At 51.5% G+C, this 21,338-nt stretch overlaps 1 protein-coding gene across 2 annotated transcripts in view; it reads right to left on the bottom strand.

The window, feature by feature from the left end:
- The window catches only part of VWA2 (von Willebrand factor A domain containing 2), a 64,187-nt gene that overhangs the window by 8,684 nt on the left and 34,165 nt on the right, over positions 1–21,338 (bottom strand). For both annotated transcript variants that reach the window (XM_069754357.1, XM_069754355.1), the window contains exons 3-10: positions 19,510–19,584; positions 16,739–16,872; positions 13,879–13,988; positions 8,890–9,084; positions 8,661–8,794; positions 5,881–6,013; positions 5,677–5,732; positions 2,116–2,223 (exon numbers count right to left, since the gene is read on the bottom strand). In XM_069754357.1, the coding sequence (XP_069610458.1) occupies positions 2,116–2,223; positions 5,677–5,732; positions 5,881–6,013; positions 8,661–8,794; positions 8,890–9,084; positions 13,879–13,988; positions 16,739–16,872; positions 19,510–19,584 (945 nt within the window). The remainder of the gene's footprint in view (positions 1–2,115; positions 2,224–5,676; positions 5,733–5,880; positions 6,014–8,660; positions 8,795–8,889; positions 9,085–13,878; positions 13,989–16,738; positions 16,873–19,509; positions 19,585–21,338) is intronic.

The raw sequence follows: 21,338 nt of genomic DNA, 5'->3' as shown, positions 1-21,338 counted from the left end.
AGTGGCGACATCGCTGCATGGTCCAATTCACTGACAGCAAGCGGTGATCCTAACTATGGGAAAGAACTGAAACAAGTGCGCTAAATAATGGCGGCAGGAAGAACAGAACGCAAGAGCGGCAGTAAGGGCCGACAGTGGCGACATCGCTGCAGGGTGCAATTCACTGACAGCAAACGGCGATCCTAACTATGGGAAAGAACTGAAACAAAGTGCGCTAAATAATGGAGGCAGGAAGAACAGAACGCAAGAGTGGCAGTAAGGACCGACACTGGCGACATAGCTGCATGGTCCAATTCACTGACAGCAAGCGGTGATCCTAACTATGGGAAAGAACTGAAACAAGTGCGCTAAATAATGGCGGCAGGAAGAACAGAACGCAAGAGCGGCAGTAAGGACCGACAGTGGCGACATCGCTGCAGGGTGCAATTCACTGACAGCAAGCGGCGATCCTAACTATGGGAAAGAACTGAAACAAAGTGCGCTAAATAATGGCGGCAGGAAGAACAGAACGCAAGAGTGGCAGTAAGGACCGACACTGGCGACATAGCTGCATGGTCCAATTCACTGACAGCAAGCGGCGATCCTAACTACGGCAAAGAACTGAAACAAAGTGCGTTAAAAAATGGAGGCAGGAAGGACAGAACGCATGAATGGCAGTAAGGACCGACAGTGGCGACATCGCTGCAGGGTGCAATTCACTGACAGCAAGCGGCGATCCTAACTACGGCAAAGAACTGAAACAAAGTGCGCTAACTAATGGCGGCAGGAAGAACAGAATGCAAGAGTGGCAGTAAGGACCGACAGTGGCGACATCGCTGCAGGGTCCAATTCACTGACAGCAAGCAGGAATCCTAACTATGGGAAAGAACAAAGTGCGCTAAATAATGGAGGCAGGAAGAACAGAACGCAAGAGTGGCAGTAAGGACCGACACTGGCGACATCGCTGCAGGGTCCAATTCACTGACAGCAAGCAGGAATCCTAACTATGGGAAAGAACAAAGTGCGCTAAATAATGGAAGCAGGAAGGACAGAACGCAAGAGTGGCAGTAAGGACCGACACTGGCGACATCGCTGCAGGGTGCAATTCACTGACAGCAAGCGGCGATCCTAACTATGGGAAAGAACTGAAACAAAGTGCGCTAAATAATGGCGGCAGGAAGGACAGAACGCATGAACGGCAGTAAGGACCGACACTGGCGACATCGCTGCAGGGTCCAATTCACTGACAGCAAGCGGCGATCCTAACTATGGGAAAGAACTGAAACAAGTGCGCTAAATAATGGAGGCAGGAAGAACAGAACGCAAGAGCGGCAGTAAGGACCGACAGTGGCGACATCGCTGCAGGGTGCAATTCACTGACAGCAAGCAGCAATCCTAACTATGGGAAAGAACTGAAACAAAGTGCGCTAAATAATGGCGGCAGGAAGGACAGAACGCAAGAGCGGCAGTAAGGACCGACACTGGCGACATCGCTGCAGGGTCCAATTCACTGACAGCAAGCGGCGATCCTAACTATAGGAAAGAACTGAAACAAGTGCGCTAAATAATGGCGGCAGGAAGGACAGAACGCAAGAGCGGCAGTAAGGACCGACAGTGGCGACATCGCTGCAGGGTCCAATTCACTGACAGCAAGCGGCGATCCTAACTATAGGAAAGAACTGAAACAAGTGCGCTAAATAATGGCGGCAGGAAGGACAGAACGCAAGAGCGGCAGTAAGGACCGACACTGGCGACATCGCTGCAGGGTCCAATTCACTGACAGCAAGCGGCGATCCTAACTATAGGAAAGAACTGAAACAAGTGCGCTAAATAATGGCGGCAGGAAGGACAGAACGCAAGAGCGGCAGTAAGGACCGACAGTGGCGACATCGCTGCAGGGTGCAATTCACTGACAGCAAGCAGCAATCCTAACTATGGGAAAGAACAAAGTGCGCTAAATAATGGCGGCAGGAAGGACAGAACGCAAGAGCAGCAGTAAGGACCGACACTGGCGACATCGCTGCAGGGTGCAATTCACTGACAACAAGCGGTGATCCTAACTACGGGAAAGAACTGAAACAAAGTGCGCTAAATAATGGCGGCAGGAAGAACAGAACGCGAGGAGCCTGGCCGTACCGCACTCGGCGTCCCCGGTGAATCCGGCAGGGCACACGCACTGATACTTGTCCGCCTCGTCGGGGATGCAGCTGCCTCCGTTCTTACACGGCCCAGAGTCGCAGGGATCTGCGGAGAAACAAGTCACATCTGCAGTAGAGCAGCCGCGCAGGACAAGCAGATCAACCCCCATGATTTACACTGCAGCTGCGCTCCACACAGTTCTGATCGGAGAGATTGTCTGCCGCTCGGCCGCTCCCTCCGCCATACTTTACACTGCAGCTTTGCTTAGGCCCCTTTCACACATCAGTTTTTTGCCATCAGTCGCAATCCGTCGAATTTTGAAAAAAACGAATCCAGCGACTGATGCTACCGGATCCATTTTTTTCTCATAGACTTGTATTTGCGACGGATTGCCTCACGTTTCATCTGTCAATCGCCGGATCAGTCCGGTGGCCGGAGAGAACGGATACAGTAAAGTTTTTTGTGTACGTCGAAAAAAATGGACAGCGATGGATGCGTTGCCGTCTGTCATTTGCTAGAATGGAAGCCTATGGCGCTGGATTCCGTTTTTTTAACTGAGCATGCTCCGATTTACTTAGCCATTTACGCTAGTCGGATCGATCGAAAAAACGGATCCATCGCATCAGTTTTTCACAATCTGCGACGGATCCATCGAGCCAACGGATTGTGACTGATGGCAATAAACTGATGTGTGAAAGGAGCCTTACTTATCTTGGCTGCCGTGTATAAGACAAGGAATGCAGACAATCGGGAGCTGCTAAAGGGAGGAGCCTCGGTAAGGAGGAGGGGCCTGTAACGAGGCCATGTGACCAGACGCGGCGTCCCGTCCACCACTGAGCGCAGCTCCCCGCGGGAGTTACCTGGGCACACAGCTCCCCGCAGGCGTTACCTGAGCACACAGCTCCCCGCAGGAGTTACCTGGGCACACAGCTCCCTGCAGGATTTACATGGGCACACAGCTCAGCGCAGGGGTTACCTGGGCACACCGCTCCGCGCAGGCGTTACCTGGGCACACAGCTCCGCGCAGGCGTTACCTGGGCACACAGCTCCGCGCAGGCGTTACCTGGGCACACAGCTCCGCGCAGGCGTTACCTGGGCACACAGCTCCGCGCAGGCGTTACCTGGGCACACAGCTCCGCGCAGGCGTTACCTGGGCACACAGCTCCGCGCAGGCGTTACCTGGGCACACAGCTCCGCGCAGGCGTTACCTGGGCACACAGCTCCGCGCAGGCGTTACCTGGGCACACAGCTCCCCGCAGGCGTTACCTGGGCACACAGCTCAGCGCAGGGGTTACCTGGGCACACAGCTCCGCGCAGGCGTTACATGGGCACACAGCTCCGTGCAATTGTTACCTGGGCACACAGCTCAGTGCAGGCGTTACCTGGGCACACAGCTCAGTACAGGCGTTACCTGGACACACAGCTCCGCGCAGGCGTTACCTGAGCACACAGCTCCTGCACAGGCGTTACCTGGGCACACAGCTCCGCGCAGGCGTTACCTGGGCACACAGCTCCGCGCAGGCGTTACCTGGGCACACAGCTGTGCGCAGGCTTTACCTGGGCACACAGCGGCGCGCAGGCGTTACCTGGGCACACAGCTCCACGCACGCTTTACCTGAGCACACAGCTCCACGCAGGCGTTACCTGGGCACACAGCTCCGCACAGGCATTACCTGGGCACACAGCCCCGCGCAGGCGTTACCTGGGCACACAGCTCCGCGCAGGCTTTACCTGGGCACACAGCTCCGCACAGGCATTACCTGGGCACACAGCTCCGCGCAGGCGTTACCTGGGCACACAGCTCCGCGCAGGCGTTACCTGGGCACACAGCTCCGCGCAGGCGTTACCTGGGCACACAGCTCCGCGCAGGCGTTACCTGGGCACACAGCTCCGCGCAGGCGTTACCTGGGCACACAGCTCCGCGCAGGCGTTACCTGGGCACACAGCTCAGCGCATGGGTTACCTGGGAACACAGCTCCGCGCAGGCGTTACATGGGCACACAGCTCCGTGCAATTGTTACCTGGGCACACAGCTCAGTGCAGGTGTTACCTGGGCACACAGCTCAGTACAGGCGTTACCTGGGCACACAGCTCCGCGCAGGCGTTACCTGGGCACACAGCTCCGCGCAGGCTTTACCTGGGCACACAGCTCCGCGCAGGCTTTACCTGGGCACACAGCGGCGCGCAGGCGTTACCTGGGCACACAGCTCCACGCACGCTTTACCTGAGCACACAGCTCCACGCAGGCGTTACCTGGGCACACAGCTCCGCACAGGCATTACCTGGGCACACAGCCCCACGCAGGCGTTACCTGGGCACACAGCTCCGCGCAGGCTTTACCTGGGCACACAGCTCCGCACAGGCATTACCTGGGCACACAGCCCCATGCAGGCGTTACCTGGGCACACAGCTCCGCGCAGGCTTTACCTGAGCACATAGCTCCCCGCAAGCATTACCTGGGCACACAGCCCCACGCAAGCGTTACCTGGGCACACAGCTCCGCACAGGCATTACCTGGGCACACAGCCCCACGCAGGCGTTACCTGGGCACACAGCTCTGCGCAGGCGTTACCTGGGCACACAGCTCCACGCACGCTTTACCTGAGCACACAGCTCCACGCAGGCGTTACCTGGGCACACAGCTCCGCGCAGGCGTTACCTGAGCACACAGCTCCCCGCAAGCGTTACCTGGGCACACAGCCCCACGCAAGCGTTACCTGGGCACACAGCTCCGCACAGGCATTACCTGGGCACACAGCCCCACGCAGGCGTTACCTGGGCACACAGCTCCGCGCAGGCTTTACCTGGGCACACAGCTCCGCACAGGCATTACCTGGGCACACAGCCCCATGCAGGCGTTACCTGGGCACACAGCTCCGCGCAGGCTTTACCTGAGCACATAGCTCCCCGCAAGCATTACCTGGGCACACAGCCCCACGCAAGCGTTACCTGGGCACACAGCTCCGCACAGGCATTACCTGGGCACACAGCCCCACGCAGGCGTTACCTGGGCACACAGCTCTGCGCAGGCGTTACCTGGGCACACAGCTCCACGCACGCTTTACCTGAGCACACAGCTCCACGCAGGCGTTACCTGGGCACACAGCTCCGCGCAGGCGTTACCTGAGCACACAGCTCCCCGCAAGCGTTACCTGGGCACACAGCCCCACGCAAGCGTTACCTGGGCACACAGCTCCGCACAGGCATTACCTGGGCACACAGCCCCACGCAGGCGTTACCTGGGCACACAGCTCCGCGCAGGCTTTACCTGGGCACACTGCTCCGCACAGGCATTACCTGAGCACACAGCTCAGCACAGGCGTTACCTGAGCACACAGCTCCGCACAGGCGTTAGCTGGGCACACAGCTCCCCGCAGGCGTTACCTGGGCACACAACTCCGCACAGGCTTTACCTGAGCACACAGCTCCGCACAGGCGTTAGCTGGGCACACAGCTCCCCGCAGGCGTTACCTGGGCACACAACTCCGCACAGGCTTTACCTGAGCACACAGCTCCGCACAGGCGTTACCTGGGCACACAGCTCCCCGCAGGCGTTACCTGAGCACACAGCGCGGTGGCACCGAGCCTCGTGTCTGCTGTAGAAGCGTCTCCAGCTGTGGAGAAAGGAGGGAAATTATGTATTCCACGGATTCAACTCTGGGGAGGATGGGAGTTGTAGTTCTACTATTGGCAGCATTAGCAGCATGTATAACGCTGCTGCTCCCTCGTGTCTGCCACCTCCGGCAGTGTGTATGGAGTCACCTGTAGAACGGGCAGTGTCCTGTGAACACGTTACGGGGTCCGGCAGCTCCTCCCCAGCACATGTAGTTCCCCGCCAGCTCCTTCACCGTTTCCAGGGTCTTCCGCTCACATGGAAAGGACTGCACCGCGCAACCTGAAAACGGAGCACTGATTTACATCCAGAGCAGCATTCACAATTCTGCTGCTCCCTGCTGGTGTATGCCTGGCTTCGGTGTATGGCGGAGATACCACGTTCACACCCGGCGATGTCACGTCCTGCTGACAGATGCATTGGGGAAAAAGTGACTACGGGGCCCGTTATCAGTCCTGACTTGGAAAAGCTCATCATTGCCGCAGTCTCCTCCCTGCCCCCACAGAGCTGCAGTCATTCTACCACTCGACCACCATCACTAACGGCAGCTCACCTCTACGGGAAGAAGGGCCCAAGTGCTCGGGGCCCTAAGAGGCTGCTCTGCCTGCCGCCCCAGTCATTATAGTCATGGACTGATTTTACACTGTGTTCCAAATTATTATGCAAATTGAATTTAAGTGTCAAAGATTTAATTTTTTTGTTTTTCCAAATAAACTCGTGGATGTTATTGTGTCTCAGGGCTCAATGGATCACTGAAATCAATCTTAAACACATGTGATAATTAATTTTCCAGGTGATTCTAATTAAAAGAAAACTACTTAAAATGATGTTCCACGTTATTAAGCAGCCACAGTTTTTAAGTAACATGGGAAAGAAAAAGGATCTATCTGCTGAAAAGCAACAAATAGTGCAATGCCTTGGACAAGGGATGAAAATATGAGATATTTCCCGAAAACTTAAGCGTGATCATCGTACTGTTAAGAGATTTGTGGCTGAATCTGAGCACAGACGAGTTCGTGCTGATAAAGGCATAATGAGGAAGGTTTCTGCCAGGCAAGTTCATCGGATTAAGAGACCAGTTGCTAAAAAGTCATTACAAACCAACAAACAGATATTTGAAGCTGCTGGTGCCTCTGAAGTCCCTCGAACCTCAAGGTGTAGGATCCTTCACAGTCTTGCTGTGGTGCATAAACCTACTATGCGGCCACCCCTGAACAGTGTTCACAAGCAGAAACGGTTGCAGTGGGCCCAGACTTACATGAAGACTAATGTTCAAACAGTCTTGTTTACTGATGAGTGTGGAGCAACCCTGGATGGTCCAGATGGATGGAGTAATGCATGGTTGGTGGAGGCCACCGTGTCCCAACAAGGCTGCGACTTCAGCAAGGAGGTGGAGGAGTCACATTTTGGGCCGGAATCACGGGGAAACAGCTGGTGGGACGCTTTAAGGTTCCTGAAGGTGTGAAAATTACCTCTGTAAAGTATATAGAGTTTCTGACTGACAACTTTCTTCCATGGTCTAAAAGCAGAAACCAGGAGCAAAATCATCTTCATGCTGACAATGCCCCATCTCATGCTGCAAAGAATCTGAGTCATTGGCTGCTATGGGCATAAAAGGAGATAAACTCATGGTGCGGCCACCATCTTCCTCGACCTCAACCCTATAGAGAACCTTTGGAGAATCATCAAGCCAAAGATCTATGAGGGTGGGAGGCCGTTCACATCAAAACAGCGGCTCTGGGAGGGAAGAAACACAAGAAGAAACTCTCCAAAAACTCACAAGTTCAATGGAGGCGAGAATTGTGAAGGTGAAATCACAGAAGGCTCCGATGTTACATGTAACTTGGCTGTTAGGAGGTTTAGGAGTTAAATAGCTTTATTGTTCAGAGAATGTGACCTCCTAATGCTGCAAATTCCACAAATGAGACTTTTCAGTTCTTTATATCAAATGTATAGAAATTCTACTGTGCCTAATAATGTGGAGCAGTGCATTGTGGGATTTTATTCATTTTGGAGATTATACTGTTATCATTGGGAGGTTTCTTCAATAAAATTCGATGTATAATCTAACGGGTGATGACTTTTATTAGACTGACTGTCATTTGCTCCGAACATTTAGGAAAATCCGAGAAAAATGTCATCTGCATAATAATTTGGAACATAGTGTAAATGGTTACCAGCAGAATAGTGAGTGCAGCTGTGAAGGATAAGACATGATGTAACAGCAGAACAGTGATCGCAGCTCTGGAGGTGACTGTAGGATAAGACACGATGTAACAGCAGAACAGTGATCGCAGCTCTGGAGGTGACTGGGGGATAAGACACGATGTAACAGCAGAATAGTGAGTGCAGCTCTGGAGGTGACTGGAGGATAAGACACGATGTAACAGCAGAATAGTGACTGCAGCTCTGGAGGTGACTGGGGGATAAGACACGATGTAACAGCAGAATAGTGAGCGCAGCTCTGGAGGTGACTGGAGGATAAGACAGGGTGTAACAGCAGAATAGTGAGCGCAGCTCTAGAGGTGACTGGAGGATAAGACACGATGTAACAGCAGAATAGTGAGCGCAGCTCTGGAGGTGACTGGGGGATAAGACACGATGTAACAGCAGAATAGTGACTGCAGCTCTGGAGGTGACTGGGGGATAAGACACGATGTAACAGCAGAATAGTGACTGCAGCTCTGGAGGTGACTGGGGGATAAGACACGATGTAACAGCAGAATAGTGAGCGCAGCTCTGGAGGTGACTGGAGGATAAGACACAATGTAACAGCAGAATAGTGAGCGCAGCTCTAGAGGTGACTGGAGGATAAGACACGATGTAACAGCAGAATGGAGAGAGCAGCTCTGGAGGTGACTGGAGGATAAGACCTGATGTTCCTCGGGCGTGACCTGTGTGCTGCACCGAGTGCAGAGCTTTTCTCTACCTGCCGGGACGGCGCTGCACAATGTTGCATTACTCAGAGCGCTGCACAGGCCGTTCACAGCGTCATCCACATGTTCTGCAAAAAAGACGTTCTGATTGGTGGGATCGCTGGCGAGGGAATGAAGCTCCGCCCACCTGCGGGTAAATCAGCGATAAGCAATTGATTATACAGCAATGAAGCTTCACTCTGGGTGTCCGGACACCGCCCCTTTAATAAAAATGTCTCTGACCTTGGAAACTTTACGCCGACAGTAAACACCCGGACGCCTCGCTCCTTGAGGTGCTGAGCCGGGACGGTGGGCTGCCCCTGCGACTTCCCATCAGAGAGGAGGACGACCACTCTGGGGACCACCGAGCCTCGACCTCCCGGGAAACCTTTCCGCAGAATATATTTCAGGGCCAGGCCGGTCTCTGTGCTGCCCCCTCTAGGAGAGAAGAGAGACTGCAGGCAACCCTTGGAAAGAGAGACAATATGGCAGCTCCCAGGAGTTGTCACCCCACCGAGAATCTGGGAAAGCTGGGTGACGCCGGCAGCCAGGAACCATGACGACCACTCCATCTGTTTTGTTGCTGTATTTTACCCTTTGTCAAACCATAGCAAGCAAAGCATTAGTGCAAAGCATGGAGGAGGAGCAAAGCAGCCGTGCAAAGCATGGAGGAGGAGCAAAGCAGCCGTGCAAAGCATGGAGGAGGAGCAAAGCAGCCGTGCAAAGCATGGAGGAGGAGCAAAGCAGCCGTGCAAAGCATGGAGGAGGAGCAAAGCAGCCGTGCAAAGCATGGAGGAGGAGCAAAGCAGCCGTGCAAAGCATGGAGGAGGAGCAAAGCAGCCGTGCAAAGCATGGAGGAGGAGCAAAGCAGCCGTGCAAAGCATGGAGGAGGAGCAAAGCAGCCGTGCAAAGCATGGAGGAGGAGCAAAGCAGCCGTGCAAAGCATGGAGGAGGAGCAAAGCAGCCGTGCAAAGCATGGAGGAGGAGCAAAGCAGCCGTGCAAAGCATGGAGGAGGAGCAAAGCAGCCGTGCAAAGCATGGAGGAGGAGCAAAGCAGCCGTGCAAAGCATGGAGGAGGAGCAAAGCAGCCGTACAAAGCATGGAGAAGGAGCAAAGCAGCTGTGCAAAGCATGGAGGAGGAGCAAAGCAGCAGTGCAAAGCATGCAGGAGGAGCAAAGCAGCAGTGCAAAGCATGCAGGAGGAGCAAAGCAGCAGTGCAAAGTATGGAGGAGGAGCAAAGCAGCAGTGCAAAGTATGGAGGAGGAGCAAAGCAGCAGTGCAAAGTATGGAGGAGGAGCAAAGCAGCAGTGCAAAGTATGGAGAAGGAGCAAAGCAGCCGTGCAAAGCATGGAGGAGGAGCAAAGCAGCCGTACAAAGCATGGAGGAGAAGCAAAGCAGCCGTGCAAGCATGGAGGAGGAGCAAAGCAGTCGTACAAAGCATGGAGGAGGAGCAAAGCAGCAGTGCAAGCATGGAGGAGGTGCAAAGCAGCAGAGCAAAGAATGGAGGAGGAGCAAAGCAGCAGTGCAAAACATGGAAAAGGAGCAAAGCAGCAGTGCAAAGCATGGAGGAGGAGCAAAGCATCAGTGCAAAGCATGGAGGAGGAGCAAAGCAGCAGTGCAAAGCATGGAGGAGGAGCAAAGCAGCAGAGCAAAGAATGGAGGAGGAGCAAAGCAGCAGTGCAAAGCATGGAGGAGGAGCAAAGCAGCAGTCCAAAGCATGGAGGAGCAAAGCAGCAGAGCAAAGCATGGAGGAGGAGCAAAGCAGCCGTGCAAAGCATGGAGGAGGAGCAAAGTGAGGAGATTGGAACAAAACAAAATCCTCTAAACTGCATGCTCGCAAACGCCAGAAGCCTGACAAACAAGATGGAAGAACTAGAAGCAGAAATATCTACAGGTAACTTTGACATAGTGGGAATAACCGAGACATGGTTAGATGAAAGCTATGACTGGGCAGTTAACTTACAGGGTTACAGTCTGTTTAGAAAGGATCGTAAAAATCGGAGAGGAGGAGGGGTTTGTCTCTATGTAAAGTCTTGTCTAAAGTCCACTTTAAGGGAGGATATTAGCGAAGGGAATGAGGATGTCGAGTCCATATGGGTTGAAATTCATGGAGGGAAAAATGGTAACAAAATTCTCATTGGGGTCTGTTACAAACCCCCAAATATAACAGAAAGCATGGAAAGTCTACTTCTAAAGCAGATAGATGAAGCTGCAACCCATAATGAGGTCCTGGTTATGGGGGACTTTAACTACCCGGATATTAACTGGGAAACAGAAACCTGTGAAACCCATAAAGGCAACAGGTTTCTGCTAATAACCAAGAAAAATTATCTTTCACAATTGGTGCAGAATCCAACCAGAGGAGCAGCACTTTTAGACCTAATACTATCTAATAGACCTGACAGAATAACAAATCTGCAGGTGGTTGGGCATTTAGGAAATAGCGACCACAATATTGTGCAGTTTCACCTGTCTTTCACTAGGGGGACTTGTCAGGGAGTCACAAAAACACTGAACTTTAGGAAGGCAAAGTTTGAACAGCTTAGAGATGCCCTTAATCTGGTAGACTGGGACAATATCCTCAGAAATGAGAATACAGATAATAAATGGGAAATGTTTAAGAACATCCTAAATAGGCAGTGTAAGCGGTTTATACCTTGTGGGAATAAAAGGACTAGAAATAGGAAAAACCCAATGTGGCTAAACAAAGAAGTAAGACAGGCAATTAACAGTAAAAAGAAAGCATTTGCACTACTAAAGCAGGATGGCACCATTGAAGCTCTAAAAAACTATAGGGAGAAAAATACTTTATCTAAAAAACTAATTAAAGCTGCCAAAAAGGAAACAGAGAAGCACATTGCTAAGGAGAGTAAAACTAATCCCAAACTGTTCTTCAACTATATCAATAGTAAAAGAATAAAAACTGAAAATGTAGGCCCCTTAAAAAATAGTGAGGAAAGAATGGTTGTAGATGACAAGGAAAAAGCTAACATATTAAACACCTTCTTCTCCACGGTATTCACGGTGGAAAATGAAATGCTAGGTGAAATCCCAAGAAACAATGAAAACCCTATATTAAGGGTCACCAATCTAACCCAAGAAGAGGTGCGAAACCGGCTAAATAAGATTAAAATAGATAAATCTCCGGGTCCGGATGGCATACACCCACGAGTACTAAGAGAACTAAGTAATGTAATAGATAAACCATTATTTCTTATTTTTAGTGACTCTATAGAGACAGGGTCTGTTCCGCAGGATTGGCGCATAGCAAATGTGGTGCCAATATTCAAAAAGGGCTCTAAAAGTGAACCTGGAAATTATAGGCCAGTAAGTCTAACCTCTATTGTTGGTAAAATATTTGAAGGGTTTCTGAGGGATGTTATTCTGGATTATCTCAATGAGAATAACTGTTTAACTCCATATCAGCATGGGTTTATGAGAAATCGCTCCTGTCAAACCAATCTAATCAGTTTTTATGAAGAGGTAAGCTATAGACTGGACCACGGTGAGTCATTGGACGTGGTATATCTCGATTTTTCCAAAGCGTTTGATACCGTGCCGCACAAGAGGTTGGTACACAAAATGAGAATGCTTGGTCTGGGGGAAAATGTGTGTAAATGGGTTAGTAACTGGCTTAGTGATAGAAAGCAGAGGGTGGTTATAAATGGTATAGTCTCTAACTGGGTCGCTGTGACCAGTGGGGTACCGCAGGGGTCAGTATTGGGACCTGTTCTCTTCAACATATTCATTAATGATCTGGTAGAAGGTTTACACAGTAAAATATCGATATTTGCAGATGATACAAAACTATGTAAAGCAGTTAATACAAGAGAAGATAGTATTCTGCTACAGATGGATCTGGATAAGTTGGAAACTTGGGCTGAAAGGTGGCAGATGAGGTTTAACAATGATAAATGTAAGGTTATACACATGGGAAGAGGGAATCAATATCACCATTACACACTGAACGGGAAACCACTGGGTAAATCTGACAGGGAGAAGGACTTGGGGATCCTAGTTAATGATAAACTTACCTGGAGCAGCCAGTACCAGGCAGCAGCTGCCAAGGCAAACAGGATCATGGGGTGCATTAAAAGAGGTCTGGATACACATGATGAGAGCATTATACTGCCTCTGTACAAATCCCTAGTTAGACCGCACATGGAGTACTGTGTCCAGTTTTGGGCACCGGTGCTCAGGAAGGATATAATGGAACTAGAGAGAGTACAAAGGAGGGCAACAAAATTAATAAAGGGGATGGGAGAACTACAATACCCAGATAGATTAGCGAAATTAGGATTATTTAGTCTAGAAAAAAGACGACTGAGGGGCGATCTAATAACCATGTATAAGTATATAAGGGGACAATACAAATATCTCGCTGAGGATCTGTTTATACCAAGGAAGGTGACAGGCACAAGGGGGCATTCTTTGCGTCTGGAGGAGAGAAGGTTTTTCCACCAACATAGAAGAGGATTCTTTACTGTTAGGGCAGTGAGAATCTGGAATTGCTTGCCTGAGGAGGTGGTGATGGCGAACTCAGTCGAGGGGTTCAAGAGAGGCCTGGATGTCTTCCTGGAGCAGAACAATATTGTATCATACAATTATTAGGTTCTGTAGAAGGACGTAGATCTGGGGATTTATTATGATGGAATATAGGCTGAACTGGATGGACAAATGTCTTTTTTCGGCCTTACTAACTATGTTACTATGTTACTATGTAAAGCAGCAGTGCAAAGCATGGAGGAGGAGCAAAATAGCAATATCTGATGAGACAAGAGGTGGAGTTCAGACTTCCATAGACAATGCAGCCAGGCTGGAGTCACTGATCAGAGCAGTTTCCTTACAGAGAAGAGCTGTAGTGTAAAGAATGGAAGATCCGAATAACTGAAGGGTTAGTAGGAGAATTTCAGATCACCTCTGTCTCCAGCAGACTATGCAGCTAAGCTGGAGTCACAGATCACAGTGTTCTGATAGAGAAGAGCTTCTGTGTAAAGCAAGGAGAAGAAACAGAACAGCAGTCTGAGCTCTGAGGAGTCAGAGCCTCTGATTTCAGACTACGATGGACTCCAACAGACCGTGCGGCTGAGCCGGAGCCACTGACCCCGCCGTGTCCTAATGCAGCCGCCACTGAATGGATTTAACAGCAGAGAATCCATTTTCAGGCCAACATCTCACTTTGGGCCCAGATTGCTCGGATTTCCCTCCGTCCCGGACAATAATGGACATTACCTGAACACGACAGCCTTGATTTTCTCTTTGATGTCGTCTCTAGTTAATCCTGAGTCCAGCCGGAGCTCAACCTGCGGAGCGGAGCTGTACTGGAGGACCCCCAGCCGCACCTGCAGAGGGGCAGACAGTCGGCTCAGATCAAAACGGGGAAGCCCCCTTTATTTCAGGGGGTCAGTATCAGTAAGATGGCCAGTCTGTTACTGACCCTGCACATTTGCCCCCATCGCTTTTATTTGCCCCCATCTGGGGGTGCAGTGGCCGTGTGCCAGGAGGAGCACATGCCTGTATAATCCCCCCATACGCTGTAATTACTGGACCCCACCGACGTCTAATCCTCCGCGTCCCCCGATTTCAGCAGGAATGTGAATTCTCCGTCGCTCCGCTGTAATATCCGCAAACGACGACTCGTATCATCAGCGACTATAACCTGCGACTAAAAACGAGCCCAAATGTCAAATCCGTATATAAATGTTCTCAGGATGCCTCCGCTAAGAAACTACCACTAATTTCACCAACTCAAAATTGCATAAAAAAAGGGATTTCAGCAACTGGATAAGAACAATGTGAAAATTCTCATTCACCAACAACAAGCAGAGATCTTGAAAATGGTCAAAATGCAGCGCGGAGTTTTCCAGGGCCGCTCCTGGTTTATTAAATGGTCTAATTACTGCAGAAAGGAATCTCCGCGGATTTCACCTGGTATCTGATGGATTCTCTCATCAGTCTCAAAATCTCTGCTTGCTGTCATTTTTAATCAGATAAATTTTTATTAAGGAAAATCAATGATAACAAATGACATCAAGCGGGGACGTGTATCGGTGAGGGGACGTGTATCGGTGCGGGGACGTGTATCGGTGCGGGGACGTGTATCGGTGCGGGGACGTGTATCGGTGCGGGGACTTGTATCGGTGCGGGGACGTGTATCGGTGCGGGGACGTCTATCGGTGCGGGGACGTCTATCGGTGCGGGGACGTCTATCGGTGCGGGGACGTCTATCGGTGCGGGGACGTCTATCGGTGCGGGGACGTCTATCGGTGCGGGGACGTCTATCGGTGCGGGGACGTCTATCGGTGCGGGGACGTCTATCGGTGCGGGGACGTCTATCGGTGCGGGGACGTCTATCGGTGCGGGGACGTGTATCGGTGCGGGGACGTGTATCGGTGCGGGGACGTGTATCGGTGCGGGGACTTGTATCGGTGCGGGGACGTGTATCGGTGCGGGGACGTGTATCGGTGCGGGGACGTGTATCGGTGCGGGGACGTGTATCGGTGCGGGGACGTGTATCGGTGCGGGGACGTGTATCGGTGCGGGGACTTGTATCGGTGCGGGGACGTGTGTCGGTGCGGGGACGTGTATCGGTGCGGGGACGTGTATCGGTGCGGGGACGTGTATCGGTGCGGGGACGTGTATCGGTGCGGGGACGTGTATCGGTGCGGGGACGTGTATCGGTGCGGGGACGTGTATCGGTGCAGGGACGTGTATCGGTGCGGGGACGTGTGTCGGTGCGGGGACGTGTGTCGGTGCGGGGACGTGTATCGGTGCAGGGACGTGTATCGGTGCGGGGACGTGTATCGGTGCGGGGACTTGTATCGGTGCGGGGACGTGTATCGGTGCGGGGACGTGTATCGGTGCGGGGACGTGTATCGGTGCAGGGACGTGTATCGGTGCAGGGACTTGTATCGGTGCAGGGACGTGTATCGGTGCAGGGACGTGTATCGGTGCAAGGACGTGTATCGGTGCAGGGACGTGTATCGGTGCGGGGACGTGTATCGGTGCGGGGACGTGTATCGGTGCAGGGACGTGTATCGGTGCGGGGACGTGTATCGGTGCGGGGACGTGTATCGGTGCGGGGACGTGTATCGGTGCAGGGACGTGTATCGGTGCGGGGACGTGTATCGGTACGGGGACTTGTATCGGTGCGGGGACGTGTATCGGTGCGGGGACGTGTATCGGTGCGGGGACGTGTATCGGTGCGGGGACGTGTATCGGTGCGGGGACGTGTATCGGTGCGGGGACGTGTATCGGTGCGGGGACGTGTATCGGTGCGGGGACGTGTATCGGTGCGGGGACGTGTATCGGTGCGGGGACGTGTATCGGTGCGGGGACTTGTATCGGTGCGGGGACGTGTGTCGGTGCGGGGACGTGTATCGGTGCGGGGACGTGTATCGGTGCGGGGACGTGTATCGGTGCGGGGACGTGTATCGGTGCGGGGACGTGTATCGGTGCGGGGACGTGTATCGGTGCGGGGACGTGTATCGGTGCGGGGACGTGTATCGGTGCAGGGACGTGTATCGGTGCAGGGACGTGTATCGGTGCAGGGACGTGTATCGGTGCAGGGACGTGTATCGGTGCAGGGACGTGTATCGGTGCAAGGACGTGTATCGGTGCAGGGACGTGTATCGGTGCAGGGACGTGTATCGGTGCAGGGACGTGTATCGGTGCGGGGACGTGTATCGGTGCGGGGACATGTATCGGTGCAGGGACGTGTATCGGTGCGGGGACGTGTATCGGTGCAGGGACATGTATCGGTGCAGGGACATGTATCGGTGCGGGGACGTGTATCGGTGCGGGGACGTGTATCGGTGCAGGGACGTGTATCGGTGCAGGGACGTGTATCGGTGCGGGGACGTGTATCGGTGCAGGGACCAGACAGACCCTCCTCTCTCAGTGAGGTTCATAAACAGCAAGCAGAGCTGAAACACAGAGTCTGGTAGAAAGTTTCAGAACTTTTCACTACATTGATTGCACATTGATCCCGTCCACTCCGCCTCGTTCCAGCTTGGAGAGCAGAAAGGTGGGAGCAATAGCTTGCAAAGCACAAGACAAAATAGCTTTTACCGTCCCTTTAAGAGCTACTTACCCGGTCAGCGCTGATGTCCAAAGTGTCACAAAACTTCAGTGCAAAGTGCTTAGAGCGCTCAAAGCCGCCCTTCCCAACACTACTGGAGCCATCCAGGAGGATGAGGACGTCCAGGGGGGCCGAACAGAACATTCCTGCAAAGACAGGCCGACAGTGAGGGGGGCTTCACTTATATTCCAGGGTGACAATGCCAAGAGGCCACTCAGAACCACACCAAGCACAACACAGATTACATGCCTCTGATTAAAGGGGTTTACCATCAAAAGGTGCAGACCCCCAGCAGCTGGGATTAACCTCTTGTTTGCTGAACAGGACTAGTCCCCGGCAGGTATAGACTTCACTCTGCACCATAACGACCTGCGAGAACTTGTCCCATAATCAGCCGGTGATGTCTGGTCCGATAAGCAGATGTTCAGACCGCAGATCTACCAAGGTGTTATATGTATACACAGAGCCCCCAGATTGGGCCCCTGAATACACAGGAGCAGACAGGGTCATAACAGCCAGTGCAGGGGATTACTGGGACCATTAGACTGGTTAAACTGGATTTACTATAATGGATAACTGGAAGACAATAGACGAGACTATAGTAATACCTAGAATATGTTTCCTACACCACAGTCTGTAACATCACCAGCTACAGGGACCACCCAGAAAAAGGAAACAACACGCGTATATAACTACTACTGTGGGGTACCGCAGGGGTCAGTATTGGGACCTGTTCTCTTCAACATATTCATTAATGATCTGGTAGAAGGTTTACACAGTAAAATATCGATATTTGCAGATGATACAAAACTATGTAAAGCAGTTAATACAAGAGAAGATAGTATTCTGCTACAGATGGATCTGGATAAGTTGGAAACTTGGGCTGAAAGGTGGCAGATGAGGTTTAACAATGATAAATGTAAGGTTATACACATGGGAAGAAGGAATCAATATCACCATTACACACTGAACGGGAAACCACTGGGTAAATCTGACAGGGAGAAGGACTTGGGGATCCTAGTTAATGATAAACTTACCTGGAGCAGCCAGTGCCAGGCAGCAGCTGCCAAGGCAAACAGGATCATGGGGTGCATTAAAAGAGGTCTGGATACACATGATGAGAGCATTATACTGCCTCTGTACAAATCCCTAGTTAGACCGCACATGGAGTACTGTGTCCAGTTTTGGGCACCGGTGCTCAGGAAGGATATAATGGAACTAGAGAGAGTACAAAGGAGGGCAACAAAATTAATAAAGGGGATGGGAGAACTACAATACCCAGATAGATTAGCGAAATTAGGATTATTTAGTCTAGAAAAAAGACGACTGAGGGGCGATCTAATAACCATGTATAAGTATATAAGGGGACAATACAAATATCTCGCTGAGGATCTGTTTATACCAAGGAAGGTGACGGGCACAAGGGGGCATTCTTTGCGTCTGGAGGAGAGAAGGTTTTTCCACCAACATAGAAGAGGATTCTTTACTGTTAGGGCAGTGAGAATCTGGAATTGCTTGCCTGAGGAGGTGGTGATGGCGAACTCAGTCGAGGGGTTCAAGAGAGGCCTGGATGTCTTCCTGGAGCAGAACAATATTGTATCATACAATTATTAGGTTCTGTAAAAGGACGTAGATCTGGGGATTTATTATGACGGAATATAGGCTGAACTGGATGGACAAATGTCTTTTTTCGGCCTTACTAACTATGTTACTATGTTACTATAATACTGCCCATATGTACAAGAATATAACTACTATAATACTGCTCCTATGTACAAGAATATAACTACTATAATACTGCTCCTATGTACAAGAATATAACTACTATAATACTGCTCCTATGTACAAGAATATATCTACTATAATACTGCCCCTATGTACAAGAATACAACTACTATAATACTGCTCCTATGTACAAGAATATAACTACTATAATACTGCTCCTATGTACAAGAATATAACTACTATAATACTGCCCCCATGTACAAGAATATAACTACTATAATACTGCCCCTATGTACAAGAATATAACTACTATAATACTGCCCCCATGTACAAGAATATAACTACTATAATACTGCTCCTATTTACAAGAATATAACTACTATAATACTGCTCCTATGTACAAGAATATAACTACTATAATACTGCCCCCATGTACAAGAATATAACTACTATAATACTGCCCCCATGTACAAGAATATAACTACTATAATACTGCTCCTATTTACAAGAATATAACTACTATAATACTGCTCCTATGTACAAGAATATAACTACTATAATACTGCCCCTATGTACAAGAATATAACTACTATAATACTGCCCCCATGTACAAGAATATAACTACTATAATACTGCTCCTATTTACAAGAATATAACTACTATAATACTGCCCCTATGTACAGGAATATCACTACTATAATACTGCCCCTATGTACAAGAATATAACTACTATAATACTGCCCCCATGTACAAGAATATAACTACTATAATACTGCCCCTATGTACAAGAATATAACTACTATAATACTGCCCCCATGTACAAGAATATAACTACTATAATACTGCTCCTATGTACAAGAATATAACTACTATAATACTGCCCCATGTACAAGAATATAACTACTATAATACTGCTCCTATATACAAGAATACAACTAATACTAACGTTTGTAACTTTGTGTTAGATTTTAATAACCATCTAAAAATGGTAACATTTCATATTAGATCCAGTTCTATAAGATTTGGGCCCATGAAGGAATCAGAAGCTGAACACTTACTGGACGCAGCGGCAGAGATCTTCGCAGTAATCTGGGGGTTCACATGGAGCTGCTGGACTGCTAGAGCTGGAAATACTGGAGGAACATATATAATTATTATTATTATGCTTTGCTTATATAACGCTATCATATTCCACAGGTGACCACTGAACCACCGTGTCATGACCCCTACTTGAAGCGAATGGTTGCTTTGCTTCTCTTCAGACGTGAGGTTCTGGACTACTCCACTTCTGCTGCCCTAGATTTCTGGCGTGGGTCCAGCATACAATGTTGTATTGTATCGGACAGCGATATCAGGCTGCGTGCGTGGCTTTGCCGCTGTGCACTCTAACATTGCTACGTGCGCTGTCACTTTCCTGCAGGTGCCGTGATGTTGCTGCGTGCACCGTGACATTGCTGCCGGCGTCGTGGCGTTGCTGAGTGCACCGTGACATTGCTGCGGGCACCGTGAAGTTGCTGCGGGCACCGAGACGTTGCTGCGGGCACCGAGACATTGCTGCGGCTACCGTGACGTTGCTGCGGGCACCGAGACGTTGCTGCGGGACCGAGACGTTGCTGCGGGCACCGAGGCGTTGCTGCGGGCACCGAGGCGTTGCTGCGGGTACCGTGACGTTGCTGCGGGCACTGTGACGTTGCTGCGGGCACCGCGATGTTGCTGCGTGCACTGTGACGTTGCTGTGAGCACCGTGATGTTGCTGCGTGCACTGTGACGTTGCTGCGTGCATGTCCTGCTGATATCTGCTGCTACCGGTGACAGCTCCAGATGTCTCGTGAACAGAGGATTCCTCCGCAGATCTCAGGAAGACATCACTTATCGACAAACAGGAATCCATCTTCTGACACTTTATTTACCCAGAAAGGTTTATGACAAATAATCCGCTCTCCACAGGACAAATTCCAGGCGCAGCGAGTCCCGGATCCGTCCTGTCAACGGCATCATAACGCTACTACTGAAAATCTTCAGCTGTACAACATGAGCTGCGGGATGGAGCTGCGGGATGGAGCTGCGGGATGGAGCTGCGGGATGGAGCTGCGGGATGGAGCTGCGGGATGGAGCTGCGGGATGGAGCTGCGGGATGGAGCTGCGGGATGGAGCTGGGGGATGGAGCTGGGGGATGGAGCTGCGGGATGGAGCTGCGGGATGGAGCTGGGGGATGGAGCTGGGGGATGGAGCTGCGGGATGGAGCTGCGGGATGGAGCTGGGGGGTGGAGCTGCGGGATGGAGCTGCGGGATGGAGCTGAGGGATGGAGCTGGGGGATGGAGCTGCGGGATGGAGCTGCGGGATGGAGCTGCGGGATGGAGCTGGGGGATGGAGCTGGGGGATGGAGCTGCGGGATGGAGCTGCGGGATGGAGCTGGGGGATGGAGCTGCGGGATGGAGCTGGGAGATGGAGCTGCGGGATGGAGCTGCGGGATGGAGCTGGGGGATGGAGCTGGGGGATGGAGCTGGGGGATGGAGCTGCGGGATGGAGCTGCGGGATGGAGCTGCGGGATGGAGCTGGGGGATGAAGCTGCGGGATGGAGCTGGGGGATGGAGCTGGGGGGATCATGGAGCTGCGGGATGGAGCTGGGGGTTGGAGCTGCGGGATGGAGCTGCGGGATGGAGCTGGGGGATGGAGCTGCGGGATGGAGCTGCGGGATGGAGCTGCGGGATGGAGCTGCGGGATGGAGCTGCGGGATGGAGCTGGGGGATGGAGCCGGGGGATGGCGCCGGGGGATGGAGCCGGGGGATGGAGCTGGGGGATGGAGCCGCGGGATGGAGCCGCGGGATGGAGCCGCGGGATGGAGACGGGGGAAGGAGCCGGGGGATGGAGCTGCGGGATGGAGCT

This window comes from Ranitomeya imitator, chromosome 2, assembly GCF_032444005.1.
Source record: "Ranitomeya imitator isolate aRanImi1 chromosome 2, aRanImi1.pri, whole genome shotgun sequence".
Lineage (NCBI taxonomy): Eukaryota > Metazoa > Chordata > Amphibia > Anura > Dendrobatidae > Ranitomeya > Ranitomeya imitator.
This window is presented reverse-complemented; position numbering and strand designations above follow the sequence as displayed.